At 45.1% G+C, this 13,607-nt stretch overlaps 1 protein-coding gene across 2 annotated transcripts in view; it reads left to right on the top strand.

The window, feature by feature from the left end:
* The window catches only part of LOC144826937 (GTPase IMAP family member 4-like), a 91,441-nt gene that overhangs the window by 18,862 nt on the left and 58,972 nt on the right, over nt 1–13,607 (top strand). The window contains exons 2-3 of one of the 2 annotated variants that reach the window (XM_078685397.1): nt 655–734; nt 7,527–7,651. In XM_078685397.1, coding sequence (XP_078541523.1) covers nt 685–734; nt 7,527–7,651 — 175 coding nt within the window. In that variant the 5' untranslated portion in view covers nt 655–684. The remainder of the gene's footprint in view (nt 1–654; nt 735–7,526; nt 7,652–13,607) is intronic. The other variant, XM_078685398.1, reaches the window with a different exon arrangement.

The following is a 13,607-nucleotide window of genomic DNA, read 5'->3' as shown; positions in this document are numbered from 1 at the left end:
TTGTTGTCCCATTTTTATGCTGGGAGACTGCCTGTAAGGTTATGAAATGATTGGACAGTGTTTGGCAGAACAGTTCTTAGTATTGAAGCCTGAACCCATTCCCAAACAAGAACTGGGGTGGGGACTCAAAGGAGATATTCTTACGCTGCAGCTTGTGCCTCCATTGATGGACATGTGGACTTTGAACTTATTTTATGAATTCAATGATTCCATTTCCTAGTGGTCTATGATGTGTAATTGTCTATGCCACCACTGCCTGGGATGTCATCAAGTATACTAATTAGTTCTCAGACTCAAGATTATTAAAAACTCGAGAGCTCTGTGAATAGTCTTCACACTGTTCAGTAACCACTGACTGCCCCAGGATGCAAGAATAAAGGCTTAACACATACTTTTAATGTTTTATCAGTCTCTTTAGCTTATCCTCAGCTTTATTTGTCTAGCCTCTGCTGTCCATGAGTGTACAGTTCCAAACACCCCAGACAGTTTTCAAATTGTCTACTTTGGTGAATGAGGTTAAAGCTGCCTGTTTATGATGTGCAAAACTCAATTATAATTCATGAAATCAAGCAAAGAACGTATACACTGCCTTTCAAAATGTAATTCAAGACATTTTGTGTTATTTGAAATTACAGTGTCAAATCATTTTTATAGAATTCTGGGAAAACAGAAGGCAAAATCCACATGCAAGGAAGCAGAACAGCAAACAAAAAAAGAGAAACAAATGGCTACAGGTATGTTAGGAAATAAAGGTTTCTATAATATCCTGTGGAAAAAGAATCAAACACTATTGATAAATCGCTAATTTATGATGTATGGGGTAAGAACTAGAAACATGGAGTGTTAGCATTGTACAAAATACAGTACATTTGTATTGCGGGGGCAGTTTTGATGGCTTTCCTTTGGAAGCACAAAGTACAAATATAGCAACATGAGATCACATACGCACATATGCCTTACACACAAACCATGTTTGGTGTTTTTATTGCACAATATTAAGTAGTATGAAGTAGTATAAAAACTTATATTTCACAAGGACACATGAAATATGGCAAATGTTTTATAGTTCCCTGTAAAATACAGGTCTCATCATCATAATTATATCCCTGTACTACTTTGCCATAGTAGGTCTAATAAGATTTCTAATATGGTTATCCCTATTATGCAAACAAAACAAATTATTCAGAATGTTCTTCTTGAACCAGAAACATTTTTGGTGAATTTTACAAAACATGTGGTAAAAGTAGTAAATCTGTAATAATGTGTGTATTCCACCTACAAAGTTACATAACTCCACAGACCCCCCACTCTCAGTTGTTTTATGAAGGATACATCTTAGCATTCTAATCCCAGTGAGTTCCCATTGCTCTCTTGACTGTGATGAAATCAGCTTTTTTAATATGTAATATTCTGTGAATATTTATAAACTACTCTGTTATTTCATATTCGGTACCTGTATAATACAACCCAAAATTGCCAACAAAGTGTTCCGGTGACACCAAAAACCACTAGGCATAGAAGCCCTGAAAATGGTAAAGTTTTGCAGATTGACTTCAGGCCTGTCAATATAGAGCTGAAATCCATAGTTCACAGGGGACTGCGAAATATTTTCCATAGTTTATGGTCCCCTGTCAAACATAGAAAACACACATGTTACATGTAGTTATGTGAGGATATGTCTTTTTACAGGTTCACCCAATTTTTTACCACATTTGTCGACTTCTAAATACTGGTGTACTTACGGAAGTGTACTGGCCCTGCTGACCAGGCCTCAGGGCATGCGCTTTGACCTTTAAATGTGTGTCTTTAGTTGACTTTAACTCACTTATAAGTCCCTGGTATGCGGTACCAGAAGTAACCAGGGCCTATAAGTTAAAATGTCCCTCATGGACTGCAGCACTTATTGTGCCACCACAAGTGTGACAAACCCAAGCCGGAATCCCAGCCTGCCAATGTTTTGCTGGCAGAGCAGTCCCCGAAATGCTGGCTCAACCTTGACATTTGCGAAAACATGACAAAGTCCAGACCTTCCTATTTAATATTTATATGTCACCAGACAGACAGGACTATTAAGCCCCGGGGAGTGTTGTATATTAAAAAGTGGTAAATGTGTTTTTGCATGTATTAACAGTAAAAAAAAAAACAATTGTAGAAAAGTTAGTAGTCCCATTGGCTATAACAGGGTTACACGCTTACCACTTAGCTGAGCTAATTTTCTGAATGGGACTACTATAATTCAAGTTATCAAAACAATTGTTACATTAAACACGACTTGATGCCCAAGTCCAATTTATAGAGAGATTTAAGTGTTACTAAGTTATCCTTTTGCCCTGTTACCTCCATTTTTGCTCAGTGATACTGGTGATAACTGACTCTGACTATACCCTGGGCTCTACAAACCAGGCCCAGGGCCAGTGCTATGTTTAAAAAGGTACATGTAAAGGGTACACTTACAATTGGCAATGACAGAGCCTATGAGTCCATAGTAAATTATAGTGCTGGGTACAGCCTACCAATAAATCCCTAGTATATAAGAGGGCATGCACATTTAGAGGCCCTGCATATTTCCTGTACTTGCATGTGTGGACTGCTGAGTTCCTGCTGTCATTTTAAAGGCAGCCTGGCTTTGCAGACTTTCTTTAAAAGCAACTTGTATGCAAACTCATGTTTAGTAGCATGGGCTCATTACAAGTGAGAATCTACCTTATTTGTACATATTAGTCCCCCTCCAAGTCTCCTCTAGGGGTGGGGAGCATAAACCTATGAGCAAGGACCTTATAAAAGATATTTTATATGCCCTGGTGAGGGAAACTTGTTCCCCCATTATAGATGCTTAGCTCCACAGTCTAAGATTTAAATATGTTATTTTGGTATGACTATTGCTAGAAAAGGAGTAAATATAATTCAAAGACTTAAATATCGCTATTGATAAATCCAACAACTTGCCACAATGAATTATACAACTTTCTCTTCTGCAAGTCAAATTCCAGCCTTCTCGTGGTATCTGCTGATTGGTCAGCCTTAACAGGCTTAGCCAGGCTGCTTTTATTAGGTGATAAGTGTCCTGGCAAGAGCCTGGGTTATCTGATGGAGAGAGCTGCAAAGGATATGTAATAAAGAGGGGGCTGAGTAAATCAAACTGAGCTGAAAGAGAGAGCAGATCAGTAAGGAATAACAGGTTTCTACCTCCCCTTCCAGCTCCTCAGCTAGATGGCAGGCTTAGGACAGGAATTTGCAGAGGTCATAATGGAAATGAGCCACACTGTGGGTTGGTTTAGCTAGCTCTTACTTTTGAAATGTGGGGCTTTGTGGGACAAGAATATGCCTCACTTTAGAGGAAGTTGTCATACTTTTTGCTGGCACCCACCATCCCATTGGACTGAGGTGCCCCCTTGCTTTCCGCCCCAGAACACTGAATAAATATGTCAGAGTTGCATAGTCTATCTGATCTGCTGCCTGAAACTACAAGGAGAAGAAGGACTTTCCAGCTGGAAGCTGGATTTGCAGCCAAAAGCCTGCACTCTGACTGACTGTGCCTGCTACACAATGGGTACTACATCCTTGGGAACAGTACCGTGCTTCAAGAAGGATTAAGAAGAGGACTCTCTGCAAGCTACAGTTTAACAGAGCCCACCTGCACCATCTCCAGCGAGAGTCCCAATCCTAGAGTGAGTCAAGTGGACACTTAAATGATTTGACCAGGTGTATTGTGGGAATTGTGAACAATCTAGGAGATTCCAGACCTTTGGATTGGTGTTCGGGGCACTTTGAACCTACAAGGAGACCTTCAGGAAGCACCTACTGCAGTTTGGAGAACTTCGGAGAACATTTGTGGAATAACTCGATGATGTGACTGACCCAACATCAGGAGTCAAACTGGCCACCTCCAACCACGACCAGGCCAGATTTTCAAGTTTGTCCACCTGAAAGTTACGGAGGGCAAGACATCCAGGAATTGACTGGTGCCTCACAGAAAGTCAAACCAGTGGACTTGCACCGAATCCTGCCTGCTATGGAGGGTCAAGCGACATTGGAAGAAAAAGCTCCAGAAATGTTTCTAAGTATGAAGGTATCTGTGCTTAGTGTATCCGACCCGGGCTCGATCGCGGTCAGCCTCAAACTTTGGCTATGTCCCAGTCAAGCTCAACCAGATGTTCCAGAATGGTGCTATATGTTTTTAAGCACTTTAACGTGATTAATCTTTAATACATCATATATCTGGCTCATCACATTGGATTATTGCCATTTTGTTGTCAGTCTGAAGATAAAATATTTCCTATATTCATAAATTGGCGTGGGATGTTTATTTTGTGTTGTGTATTACTTATTTGATGTATTGGTGATTTTAAATGCTTTACATACCTCTCTCCGGAGTTAGTCCTGACTTCTCGTTGTCGTCTACCAAGGGTTGAGCAAGCAACTAATTTACTGAGACATTTACCGGACCTAGTACTCGGTTGGTGGCCTTATTGCCAGTGATAAGGGCACACTTACCCCTAAAAATTAACCCACGTTCCAACATTGGTGGCAGGGTGCGATATGAGCGTGTGTTTACAGTACACCATACAGTAAATAAGTTAAGATCTTTAAAAATCCTCTAATTGTCTTAGTACAAAACTTTTGATTGTGGAATTTTAGGAATTTGGACTATGCTGATTTTTTATTAATTGTTTAAATTTTTCTAGATGTGTTCTAATTCACAAACAATGGATACATTGGAGCTGGATCTGGCTAAACTGACTAAACTCAAAGTGTTTGAACTTAGGGTTCAGTGTAAGACTAGGGGGCTACCTGTTACTGACAATATTAGGAAGGCAGAATCAGTTAGGTTCCTGAATTCCTGGACCAGGTCAGCCCCAGGGAATGGAAGGGAGGGGAAAGTTGCCTCCCCCCAAATGTCACCAAGGAGGAGGGTGATGATGATATCTCTTCCCTTGCTTCCAGCATTAGGTGCATCATTCCAGATGGTGGGAGCAGGTCGGATCCCCCAAGCAGGTCCCCCTGATGTCCGACAGAGGGAGGGAGCTTGAGGTCCCACTATCTTCAATCTTCTTTGAGAAGCAGAAACTGAAATTAGCTAGGGAGCAATGGGAGGAGAAGAAACAAAGAAGACATGTTGGCTGTGATAACGAAGAAGAGACTGAGATGTCCAGGGGTGGTTGGGGTGATTCCAGGCTCCCCCACAGCATAGTACTCAAGTACACAGAGGAGGACTACTTTGGCAAATGGCTCATAGAATTTAAGAGGACCTTTGAGATGAGGGATGTCTGCCCAAAGCATTGGGTTCACTCTTGTGAGAACTAATCACAATTGCTGGAAGAAATAAGTTCCTGATCCTGGAGAGGTTTGAGGCTAAATCCTACACCTGCATGAGAAGATGCATAGTTGAGAAATTTGGTCTGACCCCAGAACAGTACAGGGTGAAATTCAGAGGCACACAAAAAGTGAACACACAGTCCTGACTGGACTTTATAGATCTCGTAGAGAAGGCATTAGAAGGCTGGATTGAGAGTGACCAAGTAAACATATATGAGGGGTTGTATACATTGTTTTTGAAATAAAACATTTTGACTCAATGTGTGCAAGAGAAGTTATTTCAGCACCTAGTGGACTCTAAGCTGTCTTGTTCTAGGAAACTAGCCAGGGCAACTGATGATTGGGTGAGAATCCAGGTTTCCAATCAGCACCAGGGTGGTGGTCAGAAGAAGGGTGACAGCCCCCTACTCCCCTAAGGGGAAAGCCCATGGGAAAGAGGTCACAAACAGAAGGAGTCCTCAAAAGATCCACAACAACCTAAACCAGGAAGATGGGCCCGATCCAATTCATTTTCAATGAGAAGGGGTATCAAGGGAAGAATAGTGAGTTCTTTGATCACTAAAAGTTGGGGAAGTGCTTTGACCATAATCAGGCAGGGCACAAGAAAAAAGATGCTGTCTGCAAAAAGTAGTCCCCCACTGATGTGAAGTCTCTAGGGATTGCTAGTTTAAGTGGGGGGGGGTGGAGAGTGCCCCAGAGATGGAGAAGGAAGTGACAGAGGCAACTTTTGTGTCCCTGGGTGGGGTAGATATTGCATCCCTGGCCTCCTTGCCTCTAAGTATGGAGAACTGAGATTGAGGCTCAAAGACAAAGGAGCCAGTGTGACTATGGTCATAGACACACTGGTATCTAAGCAGATCATACCTGGTGAGTTTCACCAGGTGACCTATGAAGCCAGCAGAACCAAACTCAATCTACATGGCTCTGATGGATTTGGCATGGGGAGGGGTGACAGACATATGAAGGTCATTGTGTCTACAGCACTCCCAGTACAGTGTTTAATGGAGAATTATCTCAAAGCATCTGAATGGTCAGATGTGGAGAAGGGGGCCATATGAGAATACTGAATCTACCTGAGTGGTTATGTAATGTGACCAGGTCACAGACTAGTCAGAAAGGAAATGATGGACACTTGGACTCTGGAACGGTGGGTGAAGCATCCATAGACAAGGGTAATGGGTCTGGAGAGCCAGCTCAGGGAACTCCTTAGGTGCATCTGGAATTTGACCCTGATGGGAATTTTCTGACCTCTCTGGAAGTTATTCTATCTCTGTTGTATCTGTCAGGTGTGGCAGAACTGACAGACGCCAGTGGATCCTCAAGAGAGGAGTATTTCAGAGACAGAGAGACTCTCCCACCCTTCAGGCGGATTGCCTCAATGCAAAAGAAAAGGGATGCCAATGGTTTCCACAGAATCTACTGGGAAGATGGACTTCTCAAGGAAGAAAAGTACAATTTGCTGAACTTTGTACTAGGCCTGAGATTGCACATGGCAGAGTACATATGAAAGGCAATCAGGAAACTCGAGGCCAGCCAGGGGCTCATGAAGTACTGGTATGATCAAAGGCTGGAATGTCTGTGTATACTCCAGGAGAGTTGGTGTAGGTGTTACATCCTGTAGCTCATAGGGCCCTCCATGACAAGTGGTCTGAGCCCTATTCAATCAGTAAGAAGGAAGTTGAGGTCACCTACCTGGTCAACTTTAACCCCCCCCAGGAACCATCAAAGCATCCTGCATGTCAATAGATTAAAACCCTACTTTGACAGGGCAAAGATGGGCATGTTACTGGTCACAGGAGAGGGAGATGAGGAAGAGACTGAACCAGTGCCCCACCTCCGCTCCAACAATCTGCAAGATGGGCCAGTGGAAGGAGTTGAACTCTCCCCCAAATTGACAGACCAGCAGAAGTGTGTCAGAAGGCCTTTGACACATTGAAAGAGGCTATGTGTTCAGCTCCAGTGTTACTGCCCCTACCACACAAATTAATTTGTGCACCAGACAGATGTTTAATAACGATGGACTGTGGCAGTGGTGGCACAAGTAAATGAGAGGGGCCTTGATCAGCCAGTTGCCTTTATTAGCAGGTGACTTCTCCCCAGAAAACAATGATAGAATGCCATTGCGAGGGAGGCCTTTTCTGTGGTTTGCTCACTGAAAAAGTGTATACCTTGCCTGATTGATATTCATTTTTTTTTCAAACTGACCATAGACCTCTCAGGTGGCTCATGCTGATGAGACAGGAGAATCCAAAGCTATTGAGGTGGTCCATTTCTGCCAATGTGGTTGGACTTTCCAGGTTTTTCCACTTACCTGATGAGGACTACATGGGAACAGGTTAGTTACCCATCACCTTTTGTTTTGGAGGCGAATGCTAGAAGGTGATCCCATTGCCTGTTCACCCCATGTTTTGCTGAAAGATACTGGTGGTAACTGATTTTGTATCCTGGGATCTTCTATGTTTAATAAGGTACTGTAATAGGCAATGGTAGACCTTATAGATTATAGGGTCAGGGGAACAATCTACCTATGTCTCTAATATACAATAGGGCATGGAGGTTTTGAGGCCAAACAGATTTCCTGCACTTGCAGGTGAGCGCTGCTGTGTGCCTGCTGCTTGCAGCATGTTTTTAAAAGTTAATTCTCAAATTGGTATTGACAGACCTTATCTGTCCCTTGTATATAATAGGGCTAGAGGGTTCAAGCTACCTATAAGTCCCTAGTATATAATAGGTCACGGAAGTTTAGAGGCCCAGCAGATTTCTTGCCCTTGCATGTGTGCACTGCTGAATGCCTATTAAGAACAAGCATTTACAATGCAACGGTTTCGCCTTTGGAAATGTTAAAGCTATTTGCAATGTAAATGACAATGCCATTTATTTATCTGTTTTCAAAACCAACACAAATACAAATGTTGTCATTTACAATGCCAATAGCTCAAACTTTTCCAAAGGCGAAACCGTTGCATTGTAAATGCTTGTTTAAAGAATGGGGGTGGCCCACTGAACTAAACGTGGTTTAGCGTTGCCGATGGGTCACTACTTTCAGCACCGACACCGAGGAACAGCAGTTTAGCTTTAGCGCCATCAGCGTTTCAAAACACTTGCCTTCCATTCTCTGATAACATAGGCAAGAAAGGCATCTTCTCCTCGGCTTGACTGCAGCTCAGAAGGCAAATGTTTTAAAGTCTAAACAACCCATACGTGAAACATGCTCCAGTGACCAACGGTAACCAAGGCCTACTGAGGTTTAGAAAAGGATTTTTTTTATCCATCTCCTTTGATTCCACGACACTCGCATGCACCTATAAAGGAGCTTAAAGTAACTCCGCGAGTAAAACTGTGCGTCTAGAACAAGTATTTGATTTTGTCAGAAATATGGACCAGCCTATGGAACCAGGCAGCTGCACCAGTTGTTGAATTGCAATCCCCAATTAAAGCAGGCTCGTAATACATCCGTTTTTAACGTGAAATCCATACAACTGCGCCCACTGCTCCACGAGCTCTGCAGTAACTAACATATTTCAGACACGCCATGACGAAAGACGACAGGCCTCCAAACTAGTAAAATGCCGAAGAATGCAAAGTAGCCGGTTGAGCATAGCTACAAAAGTAATACTACCGCCCCACTCTCCTACACCCGGCTGTCAGACCAAATTGTCAATCTGCAAATAAACCTAGCCTAAACGTTCACTTAACCTTCTAAAAAGGCCAGCATGGTTCCCCTTAACAGAGACGAACCTAAGGGCCAAAAGACCATTCCCACTCTGGTGTTTTCACGCAGCCTGCAGCGCGTGATAACTCGTTCCACTAGCAAACAGGTCTCGGTCAGAAGAGAAAAGGGGTAGAGCTGCAGGCATTTGTTTAAACTGCCGTTTTAGAGAACCCTTTACATGCTGAGAATCTCACATTGGAGTGAAAAGATTGCAGGGTGCCATATCTTGAAAGATCTTTGGCGTAGGTATAAAGAGATGGGAAAACGCGAGGCCATGCATGTTAAAATAAACTTTAAGGATTTAAAACACTGCTTTATATTTTTCGTGTGATGAAATACTATTTTCGCAACTGTCAAAATCTGAACATATTTTGATAAAAATGACGGAATTTAATTACCATATTGATTTGCACTTAAGTGGTGGGAGAAAGTGCGCGATCTTAAACAGATTTTTTTTACATTATACGTTTGTGGAAGTCAACCATATAAATCAGCGTTTGTGAACACTATGGGAAGTCAGAACGAGATTAAGTGTGCCAAGAAAGTGATATCACTGCTAATGACTGGCGTGGGCACACGGACACACGAGACCCGACAATCCGCTGTGGGCAGAGGCGGGAAAGCCTCTCGGGCAGACTAAACAAGTCAGGTCCCGGGCCGTGCTGTGATTGGCTGACGTCACGGGGTGTCCCGGGCCGGCAGCCAATCACAGCGCGGCCCGGGAAATGACGTCACTGGGGTGTCCCGGGCCTGCAGCCAATCACAGCGCGGCCCGGGACACACGTCAACAAGGGACGGGGCTTAAAAAAAGACCCAGAAACGCCCCCGAATCGCGTTTTCTCTGGAAAACGTGATTGACGGCCAATCCTTCCAATGGCTAGCCTCCATTTATGGAGCTAGCCAATGAAAGACAAGGCGGGACTAAGCCCCACACTGTAAGAACATGAGATTTCTCCTGGGCGGAGCTAGGAGCTCCGGCCCAGGCGAAACCTAAAAAAAGGCGAGTACAAGTGTTACTGGCAATACACAATTTCCAATAGGTACATATACAGTTATGGCAAGCCATCAGGGATCATGTCCGCAATATACTGGCAGTCTGTCCAATCCACCATGGCCGGGGATGGTGATATATGGGAACAAGGTATGAATGAACTAGTATTCAGTCGTATCAAACTCATATTTCCGCTTAAGTTCCTGCCAAAACACACAGCTCCTCCAATATTTGCATTTCTATCCACTTTTCCGTCTGTATAGACCATGAACTTACATCTGCCCTGTCTCTCCTCATGTAGGGAGAGCGGACAGTCTGCTGGTTCGCTTTTGGAGATGTCTTGCTATGATCTGTTGATGTACCATCTTGCCCAGGCATCTCAGCATCATTATATTGAACAGATACGCCCTCACTGGGCCCTGTGTCTTTGTGAGCCGCGAAGCCCACGGCTGTAACAATGCTGTGGCTGCATCATTGCTTGTAATCCTATCTTTAGCCCTGTCTTCCTCAGCTGGCACAGGGACCCTGCAGCAGTGGGTTGCAACTCTGCTCCTGGGCAAGGGCAGTGCAATTGCAGCAAATCTTTTAAAGCTGTTGGAAAGCCTTTTAACATAACCCAAGACAGCAACCATTGCATCTCGGTCAATGCGTCTTCACATAATTGTAGATGTAATTCGTAGAATGTTGGCCCAAAGACCATGGAATGGTGCGCAGAGGAAAACAGCATCCTTATTTGCACAATGAAGATGTACTATTAGCTTTAAATTAATGTAACCTCAAGACCTACATAAATACTCCGGAAAGATTAAAAAAAGGTTAACAATTGGAAAGAAGGGGCCTCGGGAAAATAAAGAATTGGTTACCAGCAAGGGGCTGAAGTGTATGTTTTTATCCATTAAATGGATGTGCACGTGATGACTGAAAGTGCCCTGGAATGCAGGCAACCCTGTGGCTTAAGTAGGCTGGCCCACTGCCTGAGACAGCATGCCATTGTGGACAGGCCTGTGGGTGAAAAGGACTGACTCTATGTATGTGTGTTTGTATTTTTGATTTCAATGTATAACGTAACAAAATAAATGAAGGCTCTTTCTAGCCAGAACTAAAAACCAAGCGGCCTTCTATCCATTCTTAAAACAGTTATTGGCAACGCCAACAGGACAGGTTTATATTTTGAGTCCGGACTAATACATGTATGCCTGTTGCAATAAAAACAGAAAAGCAAAGGCATAACTTTCTGCATAACGGACACTTATGAGATAAAGAATGTGTTGTGTCCTGTTTGTGTACTTCTGAGATGTAGAATAGTTCCTTACACACTGCAATGCAAGCACTCCGTGGAGGCAGAATGATACACCAAACAGCCAATAGCAATAGGCGCGAGAGTTGACTCTTCTAGCTGGGTCCGAAGCCCACTCAATGTAAATTTTAAAGAACTGGTGATATTATGTCTTACAGACAGACCGAGCAAGTGGTGCTTCCAAGTAGATGTAAAAAATAAATGCTCGGTATATACGTAAATAAAATTAACGCTGCTTTTAGCTAGATGGAAATAAACTAGCATCCACCACATTTGTACACATGTTGTTTCACGTGGCCTTTTAATGCGTCGCAGGTTTGGGCATTAATGCCTTGTTTGGCAGAACTTGATGCCTGGAAGGGAGTCGTTTGTTCCATGATGCTTTCCTTGTGCCCGTGCCAGCTGCAGAGAGTAAAATAACAGGGTCTGGAGTGATAACTGCGATGGCCTGCGGCTCCGATTGTCCCTGGAAGGGGCCGCGTTCGGGAGATGTCCGAGTCGCAGCGCTCCTCTGCCGCCGGCCCCACCACCCCTCCTCTGCTCTCACACCAGACAGGCACACCTTTATCTGCTCTCAGTCACACAGCGCAGTGCAAACAGGTGACACGTCGGCTAATTGCCTGTGTGCGAAGCAGGTGGAGCCGGGGAGTGCTCCTGCTGCAGACACCTACCCGAGCTTAGAGTTCGCCCGGATCCCTGTCCGTCCCCGGTGCCGCAAAGAAGGTGAGTCGCTTTGTGTTTTATACAAAAAACAGCTTGCATCCAAGATACAAAAGTTACGCTTTCACTAGATCTCTTAGCAGCCGTCCGCTGCCCACCGAGGGCAGTGCGCGCGCAAAAGCAGCTGCGACTGATGGATGTTGTGCGCGCGCCTGGATGGTTTTACCTCACGTGTGGCGCTGCTGGGCTCACAGCAACAGGTGTTCGGGAAGGGCTGCGAGCCCTGGCGCGAGGTGTGGTACTCGTGAGGCGGAGCCGTCTGCCTCCGCTCAGCTCGTGTTCGACGTACTGCGGGGCACACACCGGCGTCACGGGCAGCCTCTTCCGCCACCTTCTCAGCGCTTCATCTAACAACCCACAATGAATGTGCCTGTCGCGTTTTAACAGGAGCATTAAAGGCATGCGCGATTGGGTACTTGAGTCCTTATTGAGAGCTGTCGAATAGTCAGCTGCAGATTTCACCTAACTGTTAAATGGTCCCGTGTCTTTTGTTGGCTTCCAGTTTTAGCCGACAAGAAGAAGCATGTTGGGACTTGTAGTTTATTGTTTCCAGGTAGTGGGTACAAGTCCACAGGAAGCTTACAGCTGCCGTAATAAAACAAAATCCACAGAAAGCAGTCCCCGTGACGTGACTCAATTGACAGCTGTCGTGCGTTCCTTAAACGTCCATGCTGCCCAACCTGATGTGCAGCGGAAACAGGAACATGTAACATTTCAACTCCAGTATCGCTGGGTGATGTGCACGTTTCACTCTCACTGAAAACACTGCTAACACCACACGCACCACCCATAGGAGTTCAGGGGCCCGGCGCGCCAGTTATCACCACGAGAAGTTTAATCTGTTGATAGGGTCGAGGCTCCCAGCTCAGCATGCCAAGGATGAGCTGCTCAGCTGCTCCCCCCTCTGGAGTCTTAGCTCTTAGGAAGAGCTGGGGGTGAGTAAAATTACTCAGAGGAGGAGACCAGGTGCCCGGTATTTGGGGAGGGAAGGTGGAAAACGAGTCAAACCAGTAGAACAAACTGGACAGGTTGCTTGGATAAAGGTGAGGGGTGGGGCTGGCTGCCTCTCTGCCAGAAGTGCTTCAAGCGGAAAATGCAGAGAGCCGGGCGTTCTGTACATCGCTCTGCTTGATCGCAGCAGTACACAGCTGCTAGGCACCGGTGGGCAGGGAGAGGTGTACAGGACCACCGGGGATCGAGATTAAGTGTGCCAAGAAAGTGATATCACTGCTAATGACTGGCGTGGGCACACGAGACCCGACAATCCGCTGTGGGCAGAGGCGGGAAAGCCTCTCGGGCAGACTAAACAAGTCAGGTCCCGGGCCGCGCTGTGATTGGCTGACGTCACGGGGTGTCCCGGGCCGGCAGCCAATCACAGCACGGCCCGGGAATGACGTCACGGGGGTGTCCCGGGCCGGCAGCCAATGGCAGCGCGGCCCGGGACAAAGGGGCGGGGCTTAAAAAAAGCACCAGAAACGCCCCCGAATCGCGTTTTCGAGAGAAAGCGCGATTGACAGCCTCTGCCTCCCAATGGCTAGCCTCCATTTATGGAGCTAGCCAATGATAGGCAG

This window comes from Lissotriton helveticus, chromosome 4_1 (assembly GCF_964261635.1).
Source record: "Lissotriton helveticus chromosome 4_1, aLisHel1.1, whole genome shotgun sequence".
In the NCBI taxonomy this organism is placed as follows: Eukaryota; Metazoa; Chordata; class Amphibia; order Caudata; family Salamandridae; genus Lissotriton; species Lissotriton helveticus.
The sequence above is the reverse complement of the archived record's forward strand: the minus strand, read 5'-3'. Positions and strand labels throughout refer to the sequence as shown.